The following is a 25,552-nucleotide window of genomic DNA, read 5'->3' as shown; positions in this document are numbered from 1 at the left end:
GCGTTGCCATGAGCTGTGGTGTAGGTTGCAGACGCGGCTCGGATCCCGCGTTGCTGTGGCTCTGGCGTAGGCCGGTGGCCGATTGGACCCCTAGCCTGGGAATCTCCACATGCCGCGGGAGCAGCCCAAGAAATAGCAAAAAAAAACAAAAACAAAAACAAAAAACAACTGGAGTTCCCGCTGTGGTGCAGCAGTTAACAAATCCAACTAGTATCCATGAGGACTCGGGTTCCATCCCTGATCTCGCTCAGTGGGTTAAGGATCCAGCGTCACCATGAGCTGTGTAGGTTACAGACGTGGCTTGGATTCCACAATGCTGTGGCTCTGGTGTAGGCCAGAAGATACAGCTCTGGTTCAATCCCTAGCCTGGGAACTTTCATATGTGGCCCTAAAAAGACCTCCCCCCCCCAAAAAAAACCCCCACAATTAACAACTGGTCAGGCAGTTCACTGTGGTGCAGCAAGTTAAGGATCCAGCATTGTCTCTGCAGTGGCGGGGGTTCAATGCCTGGCCTGGGAACTTCTATATGCCATGGGTGCAGCCCAAAAAATTTGGTCAATTCAATGAAGAAGATACTGGGGTCCACTGGACTAAATTTTTAAAATATTTCTACAGATTTTGAAAATTTGCAAGATACAAAAATGTAGTTTTAAGACTACCTGTCTCGGGAAGAAAAACTTTTAGTACATTATTAACATAAGCTTTTAGAGTTGAACAAAAATATGAAATCATAGGTACTTTAAAACATGAGCAAAGACCTTGTTATATTTAAGGCTACAACTCCAAACATTTCTAATTCTACGCTTAGCAAAAAGAGGCAAAACCACTGAGATGTTCAAAGTGTCTCAATGTCTAAAACCAAAGAGCCCCCCCCAGCTTTCAAAGAAAACAGGACAGACAAAAAGCACCCCACCACTGCAAGGAAATGATTCAGCCAGCGCACGCCTGAATTTAAAAAGGGAGGATGGCAGCTCACCAATGTGAACAGTCATGCAGGCTGTCATGCAGGGCTTTCCGAAGCACCGAGTCCTTGTCATAAATGCCCCAGGTAGCTTGGAGAACTGAATCAAGTAAGCAGTCTCCTGCGGTTCGGTTCCAAAGTGCATAGAGTCTACTGTCCAAACGTGTAGCCAATTCCAAGGACCAATTTATAATTGGAGATTCTTCTTCTAACTCTATACAAGGAATTTAAATAACATGTTCATTTTCATGCCTCTGCAATTAAGAACTATTCAGTGGAAGAAAAAACCTATTCTCTAGATGTAAACAGGTTGATATGTAACTTAGTCATGAACACCTAAATATTTTTGATCAATTGAAATATAAACTGTGAGTAGCTGAAACAGTTCTAGAATAATTTACTCAACTTTTAAATTCTTTACATTTTCTAAAAATGTTTAATATGAAAATACACTCATTCTAGAAGGAAAACAGAAAACCAAGGTTTAAAATTTTTATCCCTTTTTTATTTGTTCGCTCTACTATAATTAAGAGCTGTGAATGAGAATTTTTAACAGCACAGTACGACACTGTGCTTAAAGACTTTAAATTTCTAATTTAGTAGAAATGAAATCCGTTGACCATACACCAAACTACTCTAAACCTTACAAAGCAAAAAGTTTACTGAAATGATAAAAGTTCAATTATACTCATTAATTCAATGCTTACCTTTTTGAACATCTCTATCAAGCACCTCATCAAATAATTTTTCTTGGACTGTTGGAGGCAAGTCTTCAATATCTATAAAGAAAAGCCAGATTTAAAAGATCTTTGTATATCTCACAACTTAAAAAATCTGATACCAGCATTTAACAGTAACTTCCTCTAAAATAGCTCCCTTTCTGCTGAACGCTGTCAAGTCACTTCTTTTAAAACACATGCATGTATGTATGGGGGGGGGAGTATTTCCCTTCTGTACTTTATCATCACAACAGTTAAGTATCTACAAATAATACAAATATTTGGACCAGTACTTATATTTAGCTCTCATCAAAAAGACATGGGATCCCAAATGCTGAGGAGAACATGGAGAAAAGGGAACCCTTAAGCATGGTTGGTGGGCATGTGAGCTGGTACAGCCACTGTGGAAAACAGCATGAAGGAGCCTCAAAAAATTAAACTATCATAAGATCCAGCAACCCCACTTTTGGGTATACAGCCAAAGGAAATGACAACAAGATATCAAAAAGCTATCTGTACCCCCATATTTGTTGCAGCGTCACTCCCAATAGCCAGTACACGGCAACAACCCAAGGGCCTATCAGGTGGAAGGCTACAAATGAGCAGGAGTGGTACAGCTATACAACCGGTCCTGTCCAACCAGGGCGACACAAGGAGGGACCTTGGAGATACGATGCCAAGTCAAATACGCTCGACAGAGGAAGACAAATAATTGCATGCTATCACTTCTATCTGGAATCTTGAAAAAAACAAAGTCAAACTCAGAGAACTAAAGAGCAGAAAAGGGGTTGCCAGGAGCAAGGCAGAGGGAGCAGGGGGGTAGGGGAACTGGTAAAAGAGAACGCACTCAAAGCTACATGATGAAGAAGGCTTGGGATTTAATGCGAAACAAGGTGACCAGTCAGTTATAACAGTGGACTGTACAAAAGTCACCAAGAGAACGGAAATGTTCTCACCCAAAATACAGACAGATGGAAAAACTGGGAGGTGAGGAATGCGAGGATTAACTAAACGGGGGAGAATCCATCCTTTCACAACGTATGTGTGAATCCAATCACCACAACGCACACGTTAAGTGTATTACAATTTCCTACGCCAATGATGACTCAATAAAGCTGAAATAAAAGAAAAGGGAACAGGACTATCCGATATTCGAGTTAAATAATAACAATAGACAAATTTTTGTCTGTCCTCTTCCCTTTACACTTTGAACCTCTGCTCAGGCCTAAAACCTCAGACCTCGGGTTCTTCCTGCAGAAGTGAAGGAACCGTTCATTCTGGCACACAGCTCTCTGTTTGTGCCGTCTTCTTCAAGTTCTCTATGTCCTGTTCAGTTTTCTAATTGAGTAGTCTGAGAAGCATTATTACTCTTACAAAACTGATTTAAACTGTATTACTATACTCAATTCAAAATAAAAATCTAATCACTTAGGGTAACAAGTTTAAATATATGCAGTGCATTTCAAATTAAATTTATATGATTTTAAAAGACTTAATTATTTCCTACCACTGTGTAAATATCTGTTTACATCTGAACATAAAAAAGCTTAAAACACTAAAAGCCAAAACATAAGTTTTATTTAGAAACTTTTGCCATTTGGTACATTCATTCAATGCCTTCCAACAAAAAAAACATCCTGGAAGATGTTTCCACTTGGCATGGAATTGAAAAATAAAAAGTTGCTTCACGGGAGTTCCTGTTGTGGTTCAGCAGGTTATGAACCCAACTAGCATCTATGAGGACTCAGGTTCGATCCCTGGCCTCGCTCAGCGGGTTAAGGATCCATCATTGCCATGAGCTTTGGTGTAGGACACAGACACGGCTCAGATCCTGTGTTGCTGTGGCTGCAGCGCAGGTCGGCAGATGCGGCTCCAATTCGACCCCTAGCCTAGGAACTTCCATATGCCGCATGGGCAGCCCGGAAAAATACCAAAAAAAAAAAAAGTTGCTTTGCAAATATCATAGACATTGATGTAATGAACGAAGAAAGTAATGACACTTCCAGCTGCTGTCTTCCTTTAGATCTGAAGTATTAGCTCATGCGTGGCCCTTGCACTAGTCACTTCCAGTAAAACAGGATAATTGAGTAATTTGAGATCCACATATAGTAGCTAAGTTATCCGTTTTCTAACACAGACATTTTCATTCAGACATTAAAAAACTACAATAAAGTGGAAATTTGTTTTCACATTGAAATTTGGAGTTACCTGCTGGCAACGTAAATGTTACAAGGTCAGTTAGAAAATAGCAAGCAAAATCCCCCTTTCTCTGATGCAGAGAAGCAGCTATCTCACGCCGGATTTGCTCTGTCAGTTCAGGACACACCATTGCTGGAATACACTTTGCAGCTTGTTGAGACACCTTAAATACAAAAGAAACTTTCCTCTACATCTCGTTTATCATCAGTGGAAGCAGAAAACAATAGTATTCAAAAGAAATTACCAAAATCTCCCAGTAACTCAAGGTGTTTTGTTTTTGCTCTTGTTTTAAATATATGAGGTATTGGGTGTTATTTCCTCAACAGGTAAGTATATACCAGTACAACTTTCCTGAAAAACAGTGATAAAAATGCTTTACCCTCTCGTCTCAGTAATTCCACTTCTTAGTAGAGTTTATCCCAAGGAAATATATAAAGATGCATACAAAAATTTATGTAAAATGGAGTTGTTCACAAAGATTCATTATTGGAAGGGAAGGGATGACCAAAAAAAAAAAAAACCAAAACAAAACAAAACAAAAAAAACAACTTAAGAATAACATCATGCCCCCAACACAAACATCCTTTTTTTAACTTTAAAAATTTTTTTAAAGTTTTACTGAAGTATAGTTGATTTACAATGTTGTAAAAAAAAACATTCTTAATGGAATTCCAGCTCACAGAGAAAGGAAAATACAAACACTCTTCTCCTGCTCTGTCAAGAATATTTCAAGTACCCAGACACAGAATAAAGAAAAGCGTGACCCTTTTAAAGAGTTAGTTCCCAATGACCTCAAGTCCCTCCCCACTTGTTTTAACTCCGAATTTTTAAAACAGCATCTGGCTTCTTCAAGCACAGAGCAGGCAGCAAACCTCCCAAGTGGTACAGCTCGAGAGGAATGAACTCCGGGCACCACCACACAGCCCCTCACCAAGGACTGGCCAGAACTTTCCCATCCTTTTTAAACGATGAACAAACAGTGAAAAGCTATTATCTTGCAGTTAACTCCTATTCCTATTGTGGAGCTCAAGAAACCTATATAGAGAACTCAGAAATCAAAAGTGAGCATCTGCTAGAGAGAAAGTCAGGCTGGTGTGGCCCTGAGGGAGCCAGTTAGCTCTGAGCTGTGCTGTCGCTACATATGCAGCCACTAACCTGGATGACCTTCCCGAGTGCAGACTTCCAGTCACAAGTGGGGCCTGGAGCAGCAGATCTTCCAACAAGCCACACCAAGAATAAGTTTGGCTGATAATGTCGTCTACCTAAACATCCGTGGACAGCTTAATTGTACGTGCCATTAAGGTAAGTAAGCAGTGTTTTGAAAACCCTGCATGACCATCAGACATCCTATTCTGCAAACTCCTGTGTGAAAATTCAATTCGCCTCAACTTTATTGGCCAGGATTACCAGTAACTCCACAAGCCTAATCAAAGCAACACTCAAATTATGGAAAACCAAATATTAAAAAAAAAAAAAGAAATTTTTGCAAAGAAGTCCATGGCTTCTACCAAACTACAAACAAGGTCTATGATCTAAAATCCAATTAAAACCCCAGTCCCAGACACATATTCTCAAAACAGAATGTTCTCCTGTTCTCGCCCCAAAAGTACTTGGCCCTGCACCCTCTCTCAGGCACAGCCCTCAGTCCGGCTCACACTCTCCCCTTTGCAGTCTTCCTACTGGCCCTTCTGCCCTGGCCCCTGGAGTCTCTGTTCCACTGAGAATAAACACCACTGCCAATTTTATTCCTTCCCTAGAACACGCCTCCTTCCTACCTCCCCCATCATGTACCAGAGCTGGTCTCTGTGTACCACAGACTATGGCAGAAATGCTGGCACGTCACTTCCTACCTTAAGTTACATCTAGAAGACACCTGACTCACCCTCTCACGCTCTCCTTTCTCAGCCCACTTGCTCGGGGTGAAATCAACTACCACATCACAAGCAGCCCTACCAAGGGGCCCAAGTGACAAGAATTTGAAGCCTCCTGCCAACAACCACATGAGTGTGCTTGGAACCAGATCCTCTAGCCCCAGTTGAGCCTTTTGACAACCCTGGCAGTTTGTAACCTCGTGAGACCCTGAGGCAAAATCATTCAGCTAAGCTGCTCGTGGATTCCTTACCCCCAGAAACTGTGTGAGATAACAAGTGTTTGTTGTCTTAAGCTGCTAAGTTCTGAAGGGATTTATTACACAGCCGTCAACAGTAAATACACTGGGGCTCTATTGTCCTCGCACTGTTAGTCCCCAGAGAGCTCTCAGGAGGCCGGGGACTTACACCAGTCCCTCCAGAACCTGCTCACAGTCCTCGACCAGCCTTGCAGCCCTTGGTTCACAGCTGCCTTCTCTCTCCGTTCTCCAGACACCACCACCAACCAAACTCCACACGCTTTCCCTGCCAATACACAACCCACTTCAAAAGCAGAGTACAAGACCAAATCAAAAACATTTAAGAACTGAGACACATTATAACATCAAAAACGAAAGCTAAAGAACACATTTCCCTCACAGACAAGAATGTTTAATGGAGAGCCACACTCACCTCTGTGAGCAGTATTGCTAGCATATCCTGCCTCTGAAAGCGTATAGCCAGATGGACCAGCGTATAGCCAACGTCGAAAGCGGAAGGCCGGTTCAGCAGGCGCACTTCATCTGCAGTGAGCTGGCGGGCAATGTCCCCTCCTGATGATTTGTATGCTTCTATAGCAGCTAAATCACCTTCTACAACCCCTGAAACAAGCATCAAAGACAGAAAAAAGTTTAACTCTGTTTTTCTTCAAAAAGCATAAACCTGTAGCATTCACTCTAAGTTCTTTGATTCTCTGTGCTTCTTGGATTCTGTGGCATCATTCAAATGTCCTAAAGAATATAAGGAAAGTTATGGCATATTCCTTTCCCTTTCATTTCCTTCCAGAAATAAAACTGCCTAGTTAGGCACTTACCATCACGTCAGTGCTGGCTCCATACTCTGGTAAGGTTTAGAGAAATTATCAGAATATATTAACTGGATCAAAAATCAACAATCTGGTACGAATAATTAGATTTCACAAAAGACACTAAACTCCTGCTCTGGTCTTTAGACAGGGATGTGCTTCCCATCTGTGTTGGACTGCTTCTCCAGCCCTTTACACTGCCACTGTAAAGCTGAGTCAAGGCGTTCCTGCTGTGGCTCAGTGAATTACGCACCCGACTAGCATTCATTCATGAGGGTGCGGGTTAGATTCCCGGCCTCACTCAGTGGGTAAGTGACCTGACGTTGCATGAGCTGTCACATAGGTCGAAGACCCAACTTGGATCCAGTGTTGCCGTGGCTGTGGCATAGGCCAGCAGCTGCAGCTCCAATGTGACCCCCTAACCTGGGAACTTCCATGTGCCACAGGTGCGGCCCTAAAAAAAGCAAAGACAAACAAACAAAAAAACAAAAATGCTGGGCCTTCCATACTGTTGTTTTGTTAGCTTTGAAATAACTTAAAGCAGTTGAAACCACTTTTAACAGATGTAAATGTGAGCAATATTCTGATTTCAGAAGTTCCCACAGCCAGGTATTCTTTACACCCATCGGGAATTATTAACACAGAAAGACTTGAACTAGATGATTCTGAACAGAAGCAGGCTAAGATAAAACATTAAAAACCAGCTGGGGGTAAAGATACAAAATAAGTATCAATTTTTTCCAAATCCATAAAGAACTTTCGGGAATTCCTGTCATGGCTCAGCAGTAATGGGCCCGACTAGTATCCATGAGGATGCAGGTTCATCCCTTCATCCCTTGCCTCGCTCAGTGGGTTAAAGATCTGGCGTTGCTATGAGCTGTGGTGTAGGTCACAGATGCAGCTCGGATCCCACGGATCCCACGTTGCTGTGGCTGGGGCGTAGGCTTCAGCTATAGCTCCAACTAGACCCCTAGCCTGGGAACTTGCATGTGCCACAAGAGCAGCCCTTTAAAAAAAAAAAAAAAAAAAGGAAATGCATAAAAATTTTCCATTACTACTGAAATATGTTATTAATTAATACATATTAACATTAGGTAATGACAACAATCCTATTTATTAAGCAGTACAGTGCACCTATGGATAATAAATAGCCTTGGCAAAAAATGAAATTGTAGGTCAGTTTCAAACTTACATAAATAATGTTAAACACACACACACAAACCCAAGACTATAAGCACTAAATAATTTTAAGTGTTTCCTTAAATTACATCAAGAAAAATTTGTCACATAAAATGCTACTACTAGCTAAAAATATTCTTAGTACAGAGTTCCCTGGTGGCACAGTGGGTTAAGGACCTGATGTTGTCACTGCTGCAGCTTGGGCTGTTGCTATGGCGTGGGTTCCATCCCTGGCCCAGGAATTTCAATGTGCCATGGACACAGCCAAAAAGAAAAAAAATTTAAATAAATAAAATATTCTCAGTATACTTTTTGAAAAGCATTTTAAATTGCTATCTTGAATTAGGACTTAGATAAGTAAGAGCTACTCCAAAAACCCCCCTCCCCACTGTCAAAAATAATGACAAAGCTTTATATATTAACACATCCTCAACATTAACACCTAAGGACAACTGCAGCCCCCACTCCAAGAAATAAAGGACTTCAACGCACCCTTATGAGGCACAGGGCCTGCCCTGGAGAAGACATCAGGGCTAAAATGTAACACAGCTGGCACGGGACAAGGGAGGGGCGTGAATCTTTTCAAAGAGGCCAAGCCTTAAGAAAAGACACAGAAAGTAATCCTTGAAATAAAAACACATCTACAGTTAAAGCGTGAAATACACAAAGACATCTAAAACTTCTGCTTAACTTGCTTTAATGAACAGAGGAGAAAAATCTGGTAGGGCTCATAACTTTCTGAATAATTTAACGTAATTTATTTTTTTCAAACTGAACATGCCCTATTCCATGTTCTTTTGTAGATACAGTATTTTCTTATGAAGGCAACTACCTCTCACTTCTGGTCTATCAAAGCCATGAACTATTTCCAGGTGCAAGCACTATCACCACACCTTTTACAGTTTCCAGCTTTAACTTAAAAAGACGTATTTATAAAATCTCTTTACATGAGATAAGGAAGTTCTAAGCAGGAGTTCCCTTGCAGCACAGTGGGTTAAGGATTCAGCATTGTCACTGCAGAGGCTTGGGTCATTGTTATGGTGCAGGTTCCGTCCCTGGCCTGGCAAATTCCACGTGCCTCAGGCACAGCCAAAAAAAATTTTTTTAAATGTTCTAAGGAGTTCCCGTCGTGGCGCAGTGGTTAGCGAATCCGACTAGGAACCATGAGGTTGCGGGTTCGGTCCCTGCCTTTGCTCAGTGGGTTAACGATCCAGCGTTGCTGTGAGCTGTGGTGTAGGTTGCAGACGCGGCTCGGATCCTGCGTTGCTGTGGCTCTGGAGTAGGCCGGTGGCTACAGCTCCGATTGGACCCCTAGCCTGGGAACCTCCATATGCCGCGGGAGCGGCGCAAGAAATAGCAAAAAGACAAAAAAAAAAAAAAAAAAAAATGTTCTAAGCAATTCCAAAAGCAACCAAAGGACCAAAAAGTCTCATCAATTTATCTGAATATATATATACAGTATATGTGTTTGTACATGTGCGCGCACACATTTTTTTTTGTTTCTCAAAGACGAGGATGAGGCAGTCTAAAGCTAAGTACCAACTCACTTTGTTCGTCTGGCTGGTGGGAGGGGAGAGCTTCTAAATCACTGTCTTCACTATTTTTAGCTAACTCAGAGCTGATGTCTGGAAGAATCTCAGAAATATTTGCTCAAAAATTCATTTCTTCTCTAATGTTTCTGAAAGATTTCTGGAATTAGAGACTAATTATCACCATCAAAGATGAGGAGGGATACAGACCAAAGAGAACAACAAAAGTCAGCAGCTGTGCTTTGGAATTACAATTTATAGTCTGCCTTCAAACCAAGCTTTTTTTAAAGATAAACAGACCTTCAAATGATGAATATAAAGCTGGCATATGCACACACAAACTGGATTTCTACTTGGCCTAATCCCAAGATATCAAGAACAATTATTCCCCTGACCACAGGGGATGCTGCCACCTCTAGCATGGAATACACACAAGAGAGCAGAAAATGAGGGTGAAGAGGATAGAGAGCCTGTTCTCTTTTATTCACAGAATAAAACAGCTCCAGACTTCTCAGAATATGAAAACACAAATTTAAGTAGAGGGACAAAATAATATTCAAAAGAAAAATATTTTGTTGTCTAATGTTTTGGGAATACACAATCCCAGTCTTTTCATTAACCATAATTAAGAGCTCATAGTTTCAGTTACTGGTCAATTTTCAGCCACAAAGATGAGGAAATTTATCGAAAATCAAATTTCACAAGAATGTCACCAAACTGCCCAAGTTTCTGCTGTATCTCTAGTATATACTGTTCAAGGGGAGCCAGTGACTACAGTTTCTTCACAGATGAGTTTTCACTGTAAACATGATGTCTAAAGGATGGGGTCTATACTGAGATAATTTAAAGTTTCAGCTACCACATTGTTTACTCTGGGGGAGGTGAAGCATGAGCTTATTTGCAAAACAGCTTAGAAAGTGTCTTTGAGTTATTCACATACATCACATTTTTACCACCATTAGGTACTGTGGGATAAAAGGAAAGCAGGAAGAATGTAAAAGAGTTGGAGCTAGAAGACGACAATAAAGAAATCTGAATGGTAAAATCTCACTTAACAGAACAAAGACCGGGAGAAAATGGGAACATACCAGCAAGAGAGAGACGTGAGGAACATACCTCTCTCTAGGCTACTGGTATCTCACACTACCTCCAAGAGGAACTGAAGCATCTTCTCTTAATAGGTTTTCTGAAAATTTAACAAATGCATATTACACATTCTCTCCCTTCCTCCTCCACGCAAATTAAAGGTAAATTAAAAAGACAGCTGAAGGCACTCTGAGACGATTAACTTTATAAAACTAACTTGCAGTATCATTACATATCCAAAACTGACTGAGGAAATCTAGCTAAGCAGTGTTGAATAATTACAGAAAAAAGCAAAGTTAATATACTTTTAAAAACATGAAGACCTGGGAATAAGCAGAATTTTTTTAGAAAAAAAAATTTTAATTAAGTAATAAGCTCATATTATTCTGTAAACTGGGCCAGGAGTAGAATTTTGAAGTCACAGGTCACAACTCACTGGGGACTTACTTCACAGCTACTATGGAACTCCGTTGGTTAGAATATGGAGCTGGCTCATAGATATTTAGAAAACAGACTTATTTTTTCCCCCATATATGGCACAGTTTTCAAAGTTTTGCCTTGTTTTCTTTTAACATAAAATCATAATGGTAACTAACTTTGAAAAGAATGCCAAATGGTAAAAAAAAAGCCAGGACTTACCTGAGCCCACATGGGCCAGCTCAACACTACCTGGAGTTCTATGGTAGCTGTGACACCACAGCATGCTTTATGCTGTGGGGTCAGGGTGGACCTGGAGTCAGCTGGCACAATGTCAGGAGCCCTTAAAGAGAAAAGTTAGTTTTAAGTGGTAATGCTCAGAATGTCCGTTACCCTGGTCAGCAGAAGATGCAGGGGCGGGCGGCTAAGCGGTCTGGGGAACTGCCCTCAGTTTAATTCATTTAACTGGTTTTGCATATTCCAAAGGAAACGCTACCACCCAGTAATACTTTTTCTTCGTATTCCTAAACCATTTGGCTATAATTCAATGACGAACTTATTAGCTTAGTCACAGTAATCTCTTTCAATATTCAAACACGAGCTGCTTTTTAAGTAAAATGACCTCAATATTTTTAAGTGTATCTTAAGGAGACACAAGTTCCAAAAATAGTTGGAAGAGACCAAACAAGGCACCTCCTAGATGCCGTTTTCACATAATAACCAATGGCAACAGGTTAAAAACCTACCATTTCTATTCCTAGAATAGTGCTACTGAACAATAACCTTTTCAAAAAACCAGGAGAGGAAAATCACAAACTGGAAATAAATTCTTAAACCAATCTATGCTTTATCAAGATGCGTTTCTATTCATTCCGTTCAATGAACTTACTCAATTATGAAAACATCTTTAGAAAAATTAAAAATTCAAATGAAGTGAAAATATTCTCTAAGTAAGGCCTTCAAGGGTTCCATCATTAATCATGATAAACGATGCCAATGTAGTCTATCCTTGGGAGCTCTCTCCTCCTCTCTTGGATCCGACTGCGGCCGTGGTACGCCGCAAAGGCTTGATATGGGATCTCAGTTCCCAGACCAGGGATTGAACCTGGGCTGCAGGGGTGGGAATGCCGAGTCCTAACCACTAGGCCACCAGGGAACTACCTTGATCAGACTGTTAACAACCAAACTGCTGTGGAAATATAAATCCCCAAAAGTCATGAAAAAATACCTGAATTGATAGCACTTCGTAAGAAAGACGATCTTGCCATGCGGGGAGCATTACTATTGAAAGCACAATGGAAGGATGTAAAGGAATGCGTCACAGTTATCTTTGGGAAGGTGGTCAGAGATGAGGACCAATGCTAATGGGTTAAAGATCAACGTGAGTTCAAGTTATAAAGGTTACTTAAAATACTGCCAAAAAGTCAACTGAAGGGATACTAAGGTTCTTAAAAACCTGAGGGTCCGGTCAAATAAAATGATGTATGTCAAGACCACACTCGGCACCGAAATCAAGTCATCATCAAGTTCTGGCTTCAACTAAAAATGTCATCTGCTATATGGTCACATTATCCTGACCAAATCCGAAACCAAATTTTTTTTAGAATACTATCTATTTTAGACTGGCCTTCTAAGAGGGACTGAATAGTATTTCTCACTTTACAAGTGAGAAAACTAGAGGGTAAAGAAACATTTTTAAAGGAGCAGACAGATAAACAGAAAACTTCCCATGACATAACTTTATACTGTTTCACATTATGTCCATAGAACTTTTTCTAGCAAAAATACTGATAGAATTAAGACAAACATCAAATTGGAGGACATGTTTAAAAATCACTAGCCCATCTTGATAAGGCCCCCAGGTGGAAATATAAAACAAGAAAGTTCCTATAATTTGTTACTGCAGGAGAAGGTTCTACAGCTTCAGTAAACGTTCATGGCCCTGCAATTATCCACATAAAACTGCACAGTGGATTTTTCCCCAAGGTTTCAGGCACCTATCTTCAACAACCTGTTAGAAATCTTCACTGCAGCACATCTAAAGCTGAACCTCATGACATCTACATTTAAGAAAAATGAGTCTCCTATCCGATCCAAGTGTCCAAACCAAAAACCAGGGTATCTTTTTTCTTTTCTTTTCAATGATGGCACCCACGGCGTATCAAAGTTCCCAGGCCAGGGATTGAATCCAAGCTGCAGCTGCAGCAAAGCCGAACCCTTGTAACCCATTGCACTGGGCCAGGGATCGAACCCTAGCCTCTGCTGTCAGATTCTTCTTCTCGTTTTTTATGGCTGCACCTGCAACATATGGCAGATCCTGGACCAGAATCCTTTAACCGGACACTGAATCCTTTAATCCAATGTGCCTGGCCAGAGATCAAACCCGTGCCTCTGCGGAGACCGGAGCCACTGCATCAGCCTCTTAACCCACTGCACCCACTGCCTCTGCGGAGACCGGAGCCACTGCATCAGCCTCTTAACCCACTGCACCACAGCAGGACCTCCAGTGAGTAACTCTCTGTTTCTCCCCTCAGCCCCAGTATCAATTCTTCCAAGTTTTCGTCACTATCAAATACATGTCCCTTACACCAGTCTTCACTGCCTAGCCCTCAGGCACGCCTTCTCACTGGGATGTCGGTCATTTCCCCCCAAAGGGTCTGCTGGCCTCCAGGGCTGCCCCTCCCAATGGAGTCTCCAGGCTATGACCTGAGTGAGCTTCCCAAACCACAAATCAAAGAAACAGTCTCCTTCCAAATGCTCACCACTGCCCTTACCTGAAGAGCTAAATCCTTAACCAGATTAACAGGCTTCTCTCTCACAGCTCCCTTTCTTACTCCAACCTGGCTGACTTCTTTCCATTTACTGGACAGGCCATGCTCTCCTGCTTCCTAACGAATGCAATTCTGACTCTTTCCTCTTCTCTGTGAGGTTTTGGCTCGGATGTCATTTCTTCCTGAAAGTCTCCAAATAAGGTTAGGGTGCATACTCCTCCTCTAGCACCTATACGTCCTCTCCTGGACTTACCACACCAGACTGACCTGCCAGACCATCTCTCCCCAGACCATAAGCTCACTGAGAGAAGGGAGCTTCCTCCGGAACCCGGGAACACAATGATCATACTACGAATGGACAAACAAAGCAAGGGTGACAATCATGACAAGTCTGAAAAGGAAGGGGTGGGTGCGGCAGGATGGACGTTTGCCCTACGAGGTTTTAAGATCTCTAATAAAGCCGTAATTGTTTAAGCAAAAGTGTGATAACTGATGTAAAAAACAAACATCAAAATAAAGAACCTGAAAACAAATGAAACAGAATCATTTTATATACGAGAGAACCACCCAAATCAATGGGGAAAGAGTTTATTTCATAACTCATATTAATGGAAAGTCTTTGGAAAAAATATTTTGATCATTAGTTCAATCCAAAAAACTGTGAAAGCCAAAGATAAAAACTCTTCTCACCAAAAAAAAAAAAAAAAAAGGTAAAGAGAATTTGTAACAAATCTAACCGGTACATGCTTTTCGTCTACGCATTATTTATATCCATATAGATCTCATATAACTTGATAAAAATCACCAAAAAATGGATGAAAGACATAAATCAACAATTCACAGAAAAAAATACAAATGACCAAGTAAAGGGAGAGCATGCCTTCCTTAAAAATAAGCTTCAGCAAAGACAAAGCTGCACAGGTATAGTCTCTCACACTGATGATGAGAATAAAATCGGTGCCCTCCTTCCAGGCAGCCATTTAGCAACATGTATAAAATACTTTTAATGTGTTTATAGCATTTGATCTTATTATCTCATTTCTGGGAACCCAAGACAGTCATTAGAAATGCTGACAATTCATCAAGCCACTATCAGATTTAAAAATTTTTCAAATAACCCAAAGGCCAATAAGAAGGGATAAGTTAAAGTAGGGCAACTCAAAGTCATATTACACATTATTCATTTTTTTAAAGACGAAAATATTTTAATTACTTCAAAATGTAAAATTCAACCAGAAGGAATGTACGTTATTTCAGTCCAAGAAGAAGACATAACAATTTTAAATATCTACACACCCAATACAGGTTCACAATATATAAGGCAACTGCTAACAACCTTAGAAGGACAAACTGACAATAACACAATCATCGTGGGGAACTTTAACACCCCACTTCTTTGCCGCCCCTGTGGCACATGAAGTTCCCAGGCCAGGGATCAAATCTGAGTTGGAGCTGAGACTTATACCAACCACATCTGCGGCAATGCCAGATCCTTAACCCACTGCGCCAGGGACTGAACCAGCACCTCCAGAGAGACAAGCTGGATCCTTAACCCACTGCACCACAGTGGGAAACCCAATTTTCATACACTCTTAGAGGAGGTTAGTATATAATGCCAAATTTGATGAAAGAAGAAATAGTGACATGTCCATCAACAGATGAATGGATAAACAAAATGAGGCATATAAATATAGCAGAATATTATTCAAACTTTAAAAAAGGAAACTCTGACACAGGTTACAACATGGATAAATCCTGAAGACATTACACTAAATGAAATAAATAAGCCAGGCCCAAAAGGACAAACACTGCTGGTTCCACTTACATGAGACACTAGAATAGTCAAATTCACAGAGAGAAGCTAGAATGGTAGCTGCCCACACTGGGAAAGGGATGATGGGGAGTTACTGCTCCTGTATACAGAGTTTCAGTTTTGCAAGATGGAGAAAGTTCTGGAGAAGGATGGTGATTACCGCCGTGTAACAATGTGAACGCACCAAAGCCACCGAACTGTGTGTTTAAAACAGTTGGAGTTCCCACTGTGGCACAACAGGATCAGCACATCTCTGGAGAGCCAGAACACAGGTTCAATTCCCCAGTCTGGCACAGTGGGCTAAGGGTCCTGCATTGCCACAGCTGTGGCACAGGTCACAACTGTAGCTCGGATCTGATCCCTGGCATCTGAACTCCATATGCTGTGGGGAGCCAGTAAATAAATAAGGAAATAAATAAGTTAAGATGGCAAATATGTATATTTTACAATTAAAATAATTTTTTTGAAAAGGGAAAAATGACAAAAGGACATTATTCAGAAATATTAGAGGTCCTGCTAATAATATCTCCCAGGTAGTATTCCTCCCTCTCCTCAAAAAGATAAATGTTTATAACAAGAGGAGTGTGTGAGTGTGTGTGAATGACTGGGTCTCTTTTCTGTACAGTAGAAACTGGACAACACTGTAAATCAACTATAATGAAAAATAAATTTAAAAATAAAAAGCAAAAAAACAAAAAAGGTTAATGTTTAAATATCATCTAATCACATCCAAATTGAGGCTCATTCTATAAAACAAATGGCCTAACCTCTTAATAATGTTAATGTCATGAAAGTAAATAAGAAAAATGAAAACAAAACCAACTGAGGCACTGTCTTAGAGGAGATTAAACAGATAAAACAACTAAATAAAATGTATAATCCTTGATTGAATGGGGTTGGAGCAATAGCTATTAGTGAAACTGAATATGGACTTCAAGTATTAGTTTCTAGATAATTACACTGTGTGATTACATAGGAAAAATGTGTTTTTAGGACATACCGTGCTTAAGTATTTAGGGGCAAAATGTCATGACGTCTGTGGCTTACTCTCAAATGTGCAGGAAAAATTCATACGTGACAGAGACAAACAGATAGGAGGCACACAAACATGGCCAAGTGCTAACAACTGGAAAATGTAGGTCAAGGGCAATTGGTGTTTAATGTATTTATTACATTTGTTATTTTTCTACTGGTTTTGAAATTTTTCAAGATGAAAGGTTGATGGGGAAAAATATGATTATCTCTGTACAGTAGGAATGAAGATGGAGAGAAGAAAAAGAAACTTGCTTTTCTTTATAAACTCCTTCCATAACTTAATTTTGATAACCACGTGCATAGTTTAATAAATGTTTAACAACTAAAGTTGTTTTATGGTAAACAGTAAAGTTCTCTGGACTCTAAATACATCTTTTTATACTTAAGATTTAAATGATACTTTTGGATTTCATACCTCAATGCATTCATTTAATATAGAGCTTTTAGAAAACAATGCATACTCAAAAGTCAGTATCACACAATCAAGAATCACTAGACATATTCTCTTTCTCAGCATAAGGAGGCACATTATTAGCTGGCAGGCTAGGGTAATCGATCATTTCTAACAGCCAGGAATTATGTTTCAGACAGACTAAAGGCAACCCGAAGAATACTGCTGAGGCTCTATTTCTGCCTCTGCTGTCCATTTGCCTCAACACGTTCACTCCTAGAAGTTTCTTTCTTATTCCAGGTGTCAAGAAGCACTCTGAAAAGCTAGACTGAACTGGCCATAAAATGTGTGTGTGTTCCCTGATGATTAGAATCTTACACTGCTGGGAATCACCACAATTCACTTAAACAGCCAAGACATAAAATGTTATTTTAAATCCAGAGTCCCAAAAGCACAAGAGGAAATCCTTGGAAACTTAAAAACAAGACCAAACCTAATTACAGATAATACTCCTTTTACAGTGTAAAATAACTCCATTACTTGCAATGACCACCTTGGAGAGGAAGGAGATCCACAACCAAGAATGTGTGTGGCGTGAAAAGACACTGCGTTTTTATAGCTGCATGCCCATACCCCACGTAAGCATATCATACAAAGCTAACCACGGACATACAAGGCACCACCAGCATTCCAGCAGCTTACTTTCCTTTTATGGACGCAGTGCCAAAGATCTGCTGCAGGAGTCTGCACACATTTTGGATTCTATTAAAAGCTTTTAATTTTAACTCAAACCATTTTTGTTTTTTAAAAAGTTTTAGGAGTTCCCGTCGTGGCTCAGTGGTGAGCAAATCCGACTAGGAACCATGAGGTGGCAGGTTCGATCCCTGGCCTTGCTCAGTGGGTTAAGGATCCGGCATTGCTGTGAGCTGTGGTGTAGGTTGCAGACACGGCTCAGATGCCGCGTTGCTGTGGCTCTGGCGCAGGCCAGCGGCTGCAACTGCAATTAGACCCCTCGCCTGGGAACCTCCATATGCTGCGGGTTCGGCCCTAGAAAAGACAAAAAGACAAAAAATAAATAAAAAGTTTTAAAAATGCAATGATTTTACATATCAAAGACTAAAAAGACCTTTTTTCCAGGCTTTGCATTCATTCATATGTAAAGCAATGTATTAAGGAAAAAGGGACACTTATTAAATAAGAGTATCTTTCAGTAGGACAGTCTGGTTATCAATACAAAATCAGGTTCACAAACAAAACGGTCCATCAGTATCCTGAAATAAACCCAGCACTTAAAAAATAACCATAACTTAAAATAAATCTATCAGAACAGTGAGCAGTTTTATTAGCTTCCTCTCTAACCTCTCAGAAGATGATCTCCAAAATTAAATATTATAACACAGACCTGCTGCTGGGCTACTAACTCAGAAGTGATCATTCTGAGAAGCAGTTCCACAGGGCAGGAAAAATTCTAAAGAGGGAAAATAGATTTTCCAAACAGCTGTGGTATACCAAGTATTAGCAAACACAAGCAAAGCACACAGAACAAGTGCTAGAAAAATGCTACACTAAAAATCAAGTTTGAATAATGTGGCCTAGCCATGGAATGCTGAGAAATATTAGCAAGTGAAATTACCTTGGGACATACACAACAGCAATCAACTTCATATAGGCATACTCATTTAGTTGACGTAGAAAAAAGAACCAAAAACATTAATATTCACAGACATTCAAAAGTTCCAGTAATAGTACTCCTTTCATCCATACCAAGCAAAACATCATTGTGAATAAAAAATATATGGTCTTCATCTACTGTTCCTGGCACATAGCTCCTAAAAACCCTTATAATTTCCTACTTAAAAGTCATAAGGGGAGTTCCCGTCGTGGCTCAGTGGTTAACAAATCCGACTAGGAACCATGAGGTTTCAGGTTTGATCCCTGGCCTTGCTCAGTGGTTAAGGATCCGGTGTTGCTGTGAGCTGTGGTGTAGGTCGCAGACACAGCTTGGATCCCGCGTTGCTGTGGCTCAGGTGTAGGCCTGCGGCTACAACTCCGATTAGACCCCTAGCCTGGGAACCTCCATATGCCGCAGAAGCGGCCCAAGAAATGGCAAAAAGACAAAAAAAAAAAGTCATAAGGGCATTTTTTGCTATAATAATTAGTTTTGTTCCCATTTCCTAAATAGTTCCAGAATGATAAAGATGAAGTAGGAGTCTTTAGTTACTCATGTAGCAAGTCTCTTTCCATTGCCTGAGTTTATGTTAATGAGGTGACTTTTGGAAAAGCCCTAAAGATGGAGGCTGGTTGCCGTGGGAACCAACCAAGTGACTAGAAGGTTGGAACCTTCAGCCCCACCCCACTCCCATCTCCTGGAAAGGGAGGGAGAAACAACTTGCCTCCATAAAAATCTCTGCTATGCCAAGACACATGTTAATCAAAATGGCCAAAATTAAAGACAGAGAAAATATTGAAAGCAGCTAGGGAAAAGAAACCAATAACATACAAGGGAACCCTGATAAGGTTACCGGCAGATTTTTCAGCAGAAACTCTGCAGGCCAGAAGGGAGTGGCATGATATACCTAACGTGATGAAAGGAAAAAACCTCCAACCAAGATTACCCTACCCAGCAAGGTTCTCATTCAGATTTGAAGGAGAAATAAAAAGCTCCACAGATAAGGAAAAGCTGAGAGAATTCAGCAACACTAAATGAGCTTTACAACAAATACTTAAAGAACTTCTCTAGGCAGAAAAGAAAAGGCCGCAACAGGAAACAAAAACACCGCAAATGACAAGGCTCACCAGTAAAGGCATATATAAAGATATGAAATCATCCAAGCACAATTATGCAACCAAAATCAGAAATCATGAGAAGAGGAGGGTACAAATGCAGGACACTGGAGATGCACTTGCAGTTAAGAGATCAACAACTTAAAACAATCTCACATATATACAGACTTAAATCAAAACTTCAGAATAACTGCAAACCAAAAATCTGCAATTGATATACAAACAAATAAGAAAAATCAATGCAAACACAACACTAAAGATAGTCATCAAACCAGAAGAGAACAAGAGAAGAAGGGAAGAAAAAAGAGCAATAAAAACAAATCCAAAGCAATTAACGAAATGGCAATAAGAACATACATATCAGTAATTACCTTAAATGCTAATGGACTAAACGCCCCAACCAAAAGACAGAGACTGGCCGAATGGATACAAAAACAAAATCCATATATATGCTGTCTTCAAGAGACCCATTTCAATTCTAGGGACACATACAAATTGAAAGTGAGAAGATGGAAGAAAATATTCCATGCAAACGGGAATCAAAAGAAAGCTGGAGTAACAATACTCATAACAGACAAACTAGACTTTAAAATGAAGAATATTTTAGGGACAAGGAAGGTCACTACCTTATGATCGAAGGATCAGTCCAAGAAGATATAACAATTTTACATATCTACACACCCAATACAGGTTCTGCTAACACCCTTAAAAGGACAAATCGACAATAACACAATCATAGTGGGGGACTTTAACACCCTACTTACAGCAATGGACAGATCATCCAGACAGAAAATCAATAAGGAAACACAGGCCCTGAATGAAGCATTAAACCAGATGGACTTAACAGATATTTACAGGACATTCCATCCAAAAGCAACAGAATACACGTTCTTCTCAAGTGCACATGGAACATTCTCTAAGATTGATCACATCCTGGGCTACAAATCCAACCTCAGTAACTTTAAGAAAATTGAAAGCATATCAAGCATCTTTTCCGACCACAATGCTATACGACTGGAAATCAACAACAAGAAAAAAACTGCAAAAAACACAAACACGTGGAGACTCAACAACATGCTACTAAACAATCAATGGATCACTGAAGAAATCAAAGAAGAAATTAAAAAATACCTAGAAGCAAATGACAACGAAGATACGACACTCCAAAACCTATGAGATGCAGCCAAAGCCATTCTAAGAGGAAAGTTTATAGCAATACAAGCCCACCCCAGGAAACAAGAAAAAGCTCAAATAGGATGGACCTAGAGATGATCATACTGACTGAAGTAAATCAGAGAAAGATAAATATCCTATGGCATCACTTACATGTGGAATCTGAAATATGACACAACTGACCTTGTCTGTAAAACAGAAACAAACTCACAGACATAAAGAACAGAGTTGTGGTTGCCAAGGAGGGGGTGGGGGAGTGCAGGAGTGGGAGTTTGGGAGTAGCAGATGCAAACTATGATATTTAGGGCCTACCATACAGCACAGGGAACTACATTCACTATCCTGTGATAAACCACAATGAGAAAGACAATGAAAAAGAACATACATGCAACTGAAGCACTTTATAGTTTATAACAGAAACTAACACAACACTGTGAATTTACTACACTTCAATAAGAATCATAAAAAAAAAAAAAAAAAATCCCTCCTATGGGGTTTGGAGAGCTTCCTGGCTGGTGAACACGTGGTGGTGCTAGGAGATAAAAGGAAGAGAGGGCATGGAAAGCTCCATCCCCTGCCCTGTGCATTTCCTTACCTGGCTGCTCTGGGACACTTCCTTCTAAATTAAACCAGTAATCCAGTAAGTAAAATGTTTTCCCAAATTCTACAAGCCGTTCTAACAAATTAATTGAATGCAAGGAGGGGAATGTGGAAATCTACAATTCATAGCCAACAATCAGAAGCGCAGAAGACAACCTGGACTGGCGACTGGCATCTGAAGCGGGTGGGGAGGAGGGGAGAGTGTCTTGTGGGACTGAGTCCTTAACCTGTGAGATCTGATGCTATCTCCAGGGAGACAGAAAAAGAATGTCTTGAATTCTAACTTGTCCTGTTGGTGTCTGGAGGAGCTGAGAATACCTTGGTTTGGGATTTACACACACACACACACACACACACACACACAGAGTTTTTCTTTACAAACACATACCACCTATGACCAGAAAAGGATAACAACATGGCTACATCAAATCCAGCAAGTCAGTAAGCCTCTCTCTGCCTCAATTCTACCATTATATAATAAAACAGCAACTCTAGTTTTGTCACTGAACCAGTGAAGGTTAATTTTGCTGAAACTGTCAGATTAAGATGCTATTTGAAGGGTTTCTGTTTTTTAGTTTTTGGTTTTTTGCTATTCAGGGCCGAAACTGCATCATATGGAAGTTCCCAGGCTAGGGGTCAAATTGGAGCTGCAGCTGCCAGCCTACACCACAGCCACAGCAATGCCAGATCTGAGCCAGGTCTGCAACCTACACCACAGCTCACAGCAACACCGGATCCTTAGCCCACTGAATAAGGCCAGGGATCGAACCCACATCCTCATGGATTATTAGTCAGGTTCGTAACCCGCTTAGCCACAATGGAACTCTCATTAAGTTTTCTAAAATGTTATTTCTATTATTTTCCTATTATTTGCTGCTAATAAATTCCTACAAATTTGGTGACTTAAAACTGTACAAATTTTGTGTCTTAAGATTCGAGAGAGGTCAGAAGTTCCACATGGGTCTCACTGGGCTAAAATCAAAGTGCACTCCACAGGGAGGTTCTAGGGGAGCTCGGCCCTTTCAAGCTTCTAGCAGCTGCCCACTTTCCTTAGCTCACGGCCCCACATGGCTAAAACCTCTGCTGCTCCACTGTCTGGTCTTCTGTGACTCGTTCTCCCACCTCTCTCCTTCACTGATCAAAGATCCACGTGATTACACTGGGCCCACCTGGACGATCTGGGCTAATCCCTCCCTCTCAAAGTCCGTGATTATTTCTGCAAAATCTCTTTTACCATGTAAAGCAGCATGTTCATAGATACTGGGGATTAGGATTTAGACATGTGGGGGGTGGGGCAGAGGGCATTATTCTGCTGGCCACAGTATTTACATCAGTCATGTGAACCAGAGAAAATCCAAACTGGGTGGGAAGAAGTGCCTATAAGGAACTCAAGTCTTGGGCAAGGAAAAATACAAATTTGGGAGTTCCCTAGTGCTCAGCAGGTTAAGGATCTGATGTTGTCACTGTTCTGGCATGGGTTTGATCCCTGACCCATGAACTTTTACCTGCTGTGGGCACAGCCAAAAAAATTTTTTTACAAATTTGGACACTAATTCATCAATATTGTATTTTTCAAGATACTTAATATTCTGTTTTTTTCAGACAAGTTATCAATAGAATACCTCTGAGACGAAAATTAATGATTTTCAAGGTTAAGGAATACTTACTGAACTAGAAAACAGAAGCTTCTTCTTTTTTTTCTTTGTCTTTTCAGAGCTGTATCTGCAGCATATGGAGGTTCCCAGGTAGGGGTCGAATCGGAGCCATAGCTGCTGGTCTACACCACAGCCACAGCAAGGCGGGATCTAAGCCTCATCTGCAACCTACATCACATCTCACGGCAACAACGCCAGATCCCTGACCCACGGAGCAAGGCCAGAGATCAAACCTGCTTCCTCATGGATGCTAGTGAGATTCATTAACCACTGAGCCACGATGGGAACTCCATTTTTTTTTTCTTTACAATAATGTATATGCTCTGAGTTTCCTCTAAAGTTAAAAAGTCAGCCACAATGACTTCTGCATAAATGGATAAAATCACCATTGTGTCTTATGTTAAGGATTTCCTTTACTGTTCTGATGTGGTAATTTTCTTGGTAACATTTCACTGGTATCATTTCTTACTATTGGTCCAGTACACAGTATTATCTTCTCTCAAAAACTAATCCTACAAGACTTTTTCTTTTTCTTTATTCTTTTTTTTTTTTTTTGTCTTTTTAGGGCCACACTTTCGGCACATGGAGGTTCCCAAGCTAGGGGTCCAACTGGAGCTACCACTGCTGGCCTACGCTAGAGCCACAGCAACACGGGATCCGAGCCGTGTCTGCAACCTACATCACAGCTCATGGCAATGCCGGATTCCTTAACCCACTGAGCAAGGCCAGGGATCAAACCTTCAACCTCATTGTTCCTAGTCGGATTCGTTTCTGCTGCGCCACAACAGGAACTCCGACTTTTTCTTCCATCGAAGTTAATTTTGTTTGGGTTACTGCACAACACTCCTTTCATCTGACCAGACGCTGTATCTCAAAACTAGGAATTAGAAAAGCTAACTGTAGAAGATTATATCTTGCAAGAGATTTGTTTTTCTAGATACAATACTTTATAGGAAAAATCATCATTCAGATAGCCAAATATATATTACACACACACACACACACACACACATGCACGTGTGCGTGTGTGTGATCTTGACTGACAGTTTCTCGCTCACAACTTCCAAACCTTTAGAATTTCTGGAGAACTATGTCTAGATACTCATGTTGCAACAGAAGAAAGGGTGGGGGAAAAACTGTAATTGCAATGTATACATGTAAGGATAACCTGACCCCCTTGCTGTACAGTGGGAAAAGAAAAAAAAATAAAAAAATAAAAAAAAATTTAAAAAAAAAAAGAATTTCTGGAATGATGAAAGTGGTGGGATAATATTTGGTCTCTGGTCCTCAGGTCCTAAAATACTCCAGGGAAGGTGACTTTTAGATCCCACCACAGGGTAGAGGCTGGGTGCCAGAGGAATCAGCCACATGATTAGAGGGTTGGGGCTTTCAGCCCTACCTCCTACACCACCCCAACCTCCAGGGAGGGGGCTGGAGGTGGACCAATCGCCAGTGGCCAATGATTTAATCAACCATGCTCAAGTAATGAGGCCACCATAAAACCCCAAAAGGACAGGGTTTGGAGAGCTTCCAGGCTGGTGAACACAGAGTCGTGAGGAGAGCAGCACCCGTGGCAAGAGCGTCACGGAAGCTCCGTGCCCTTTCCTCACACCCTGCCCTCTACGTCTCTTCCATGTAGACGTCCATCTATATCCTTCAGCATATCTTTTTATAATGAACCAGTAATCCAGTAATTAAACTGCTTCTCTGAGTTATGGCAGGTGTTCTAGCAGATCAGCCAAGCCCAAGGCAGGAGCTGTGGGAACCTCTGATTTACAGCCAGTCAGAAGTACCAGTTCACAACCTGGACTTGTGACTGACATCTAAGTGGAGGGAGTCTTGTGGGGCTAAGCCCCTACCTGGGGAATCCAATTCTGCCTCTGGGTTGTGCCAGGACTGAATTCTCGGACACCCTAGTGGTATCTGAGAACTGCCTGATGGTGTGAGGAAGTTCACATACACCCATGTCGGAACTGGGTCTGGAAACCCTTTTTCACAAGAAGAAAAATAATACTAATAACAATCTTAACGGTTTACATCCTAGAGAAAAACCATCCATATACATAACATTTAATATCAACGCCAAAATAAAGAGAACTTTTTGCTAATTTTTGTTAAAATGAGGAAAGGTTAGTGAAAGCAAAACAAGTGTACAAATGCACTCTGACATATTTAATGCGAGACTTACATCTTTTCAGTTACATCTGACACTCTGGAGTACATACACGACACCGTATACAGGTTTCCAGCAAGGGGGCCGAGATATAATTGGCATCAATATGGAAAATAACTGCCCCAACTACTCATTT

At 40.7% G+C, this 25,552-nt stretch overlaps 1 protein-coding gene across 14 annotated transcripts in view; it reads right to left on the bottom strand.

Moving 5' to 3' along the window:
* The window catches only part of ZRANB1 (zinc finger RANBP2-type containing 1), a 75,368-nt gene that overhangs the window by 14,972 nt on the left and 34,844 nt on the right, over positions 1-25,552 (bottom strand). For 6 of the 14 annotated variants that reach the window (XM_084995835.1, XM_013983854.3, XM_084995840.1 and 3 more), the window contains 4 exons: positions 6,420-6,607; positions 3,889-4,042; positions 1,669-1,740; positions 977-1,175 (listed from right to left, as the gene is read on the bottom strand). In XM_084995835.1, the coding sequence (XP_084851961.1) occupies positions 977-1,175; positions 1,669-1,740; positions 3,889-4,042; positions 6,420-6,607 (613 nt within the window). Of the gene's footprint in view, positions 1-976; positions 1,176-1,668; positions 1,741-3,888; positions 4,043-4,079; positions 4,231-6,419; positions 6,608-10,634; positions 10,705-11,243; positions 11,365-25,552 lie in introns of those variants that run through there. The other 8 variants (XR_014827143.1, XR_014827142.1, XM_084995847.1 and 5 more) reach the window with 4 other exon arrangements.

This window comes from Sus scrofa, chromosome 14 (assembly GCF_054392235.1).
Source record: "Sus scrofa isolate SSC_HxYL_T2T_F1_AM1 chromosome 14, Sscrofa_HxYL_maternal_Yorkshire_Landrace_v2.0, whole genome shotgun sequence".
Classification (NCBI taxonomy): Eukaryota; Metazoa; Chordata; class Mammalia; order Artiodactyla; family Suidae; genus Sus; species Sus scrofa.
Note: the sequence above shows the minus strand (reverse complement) of the source record. Positions and strands in the feature narration are given on the sequence as shown.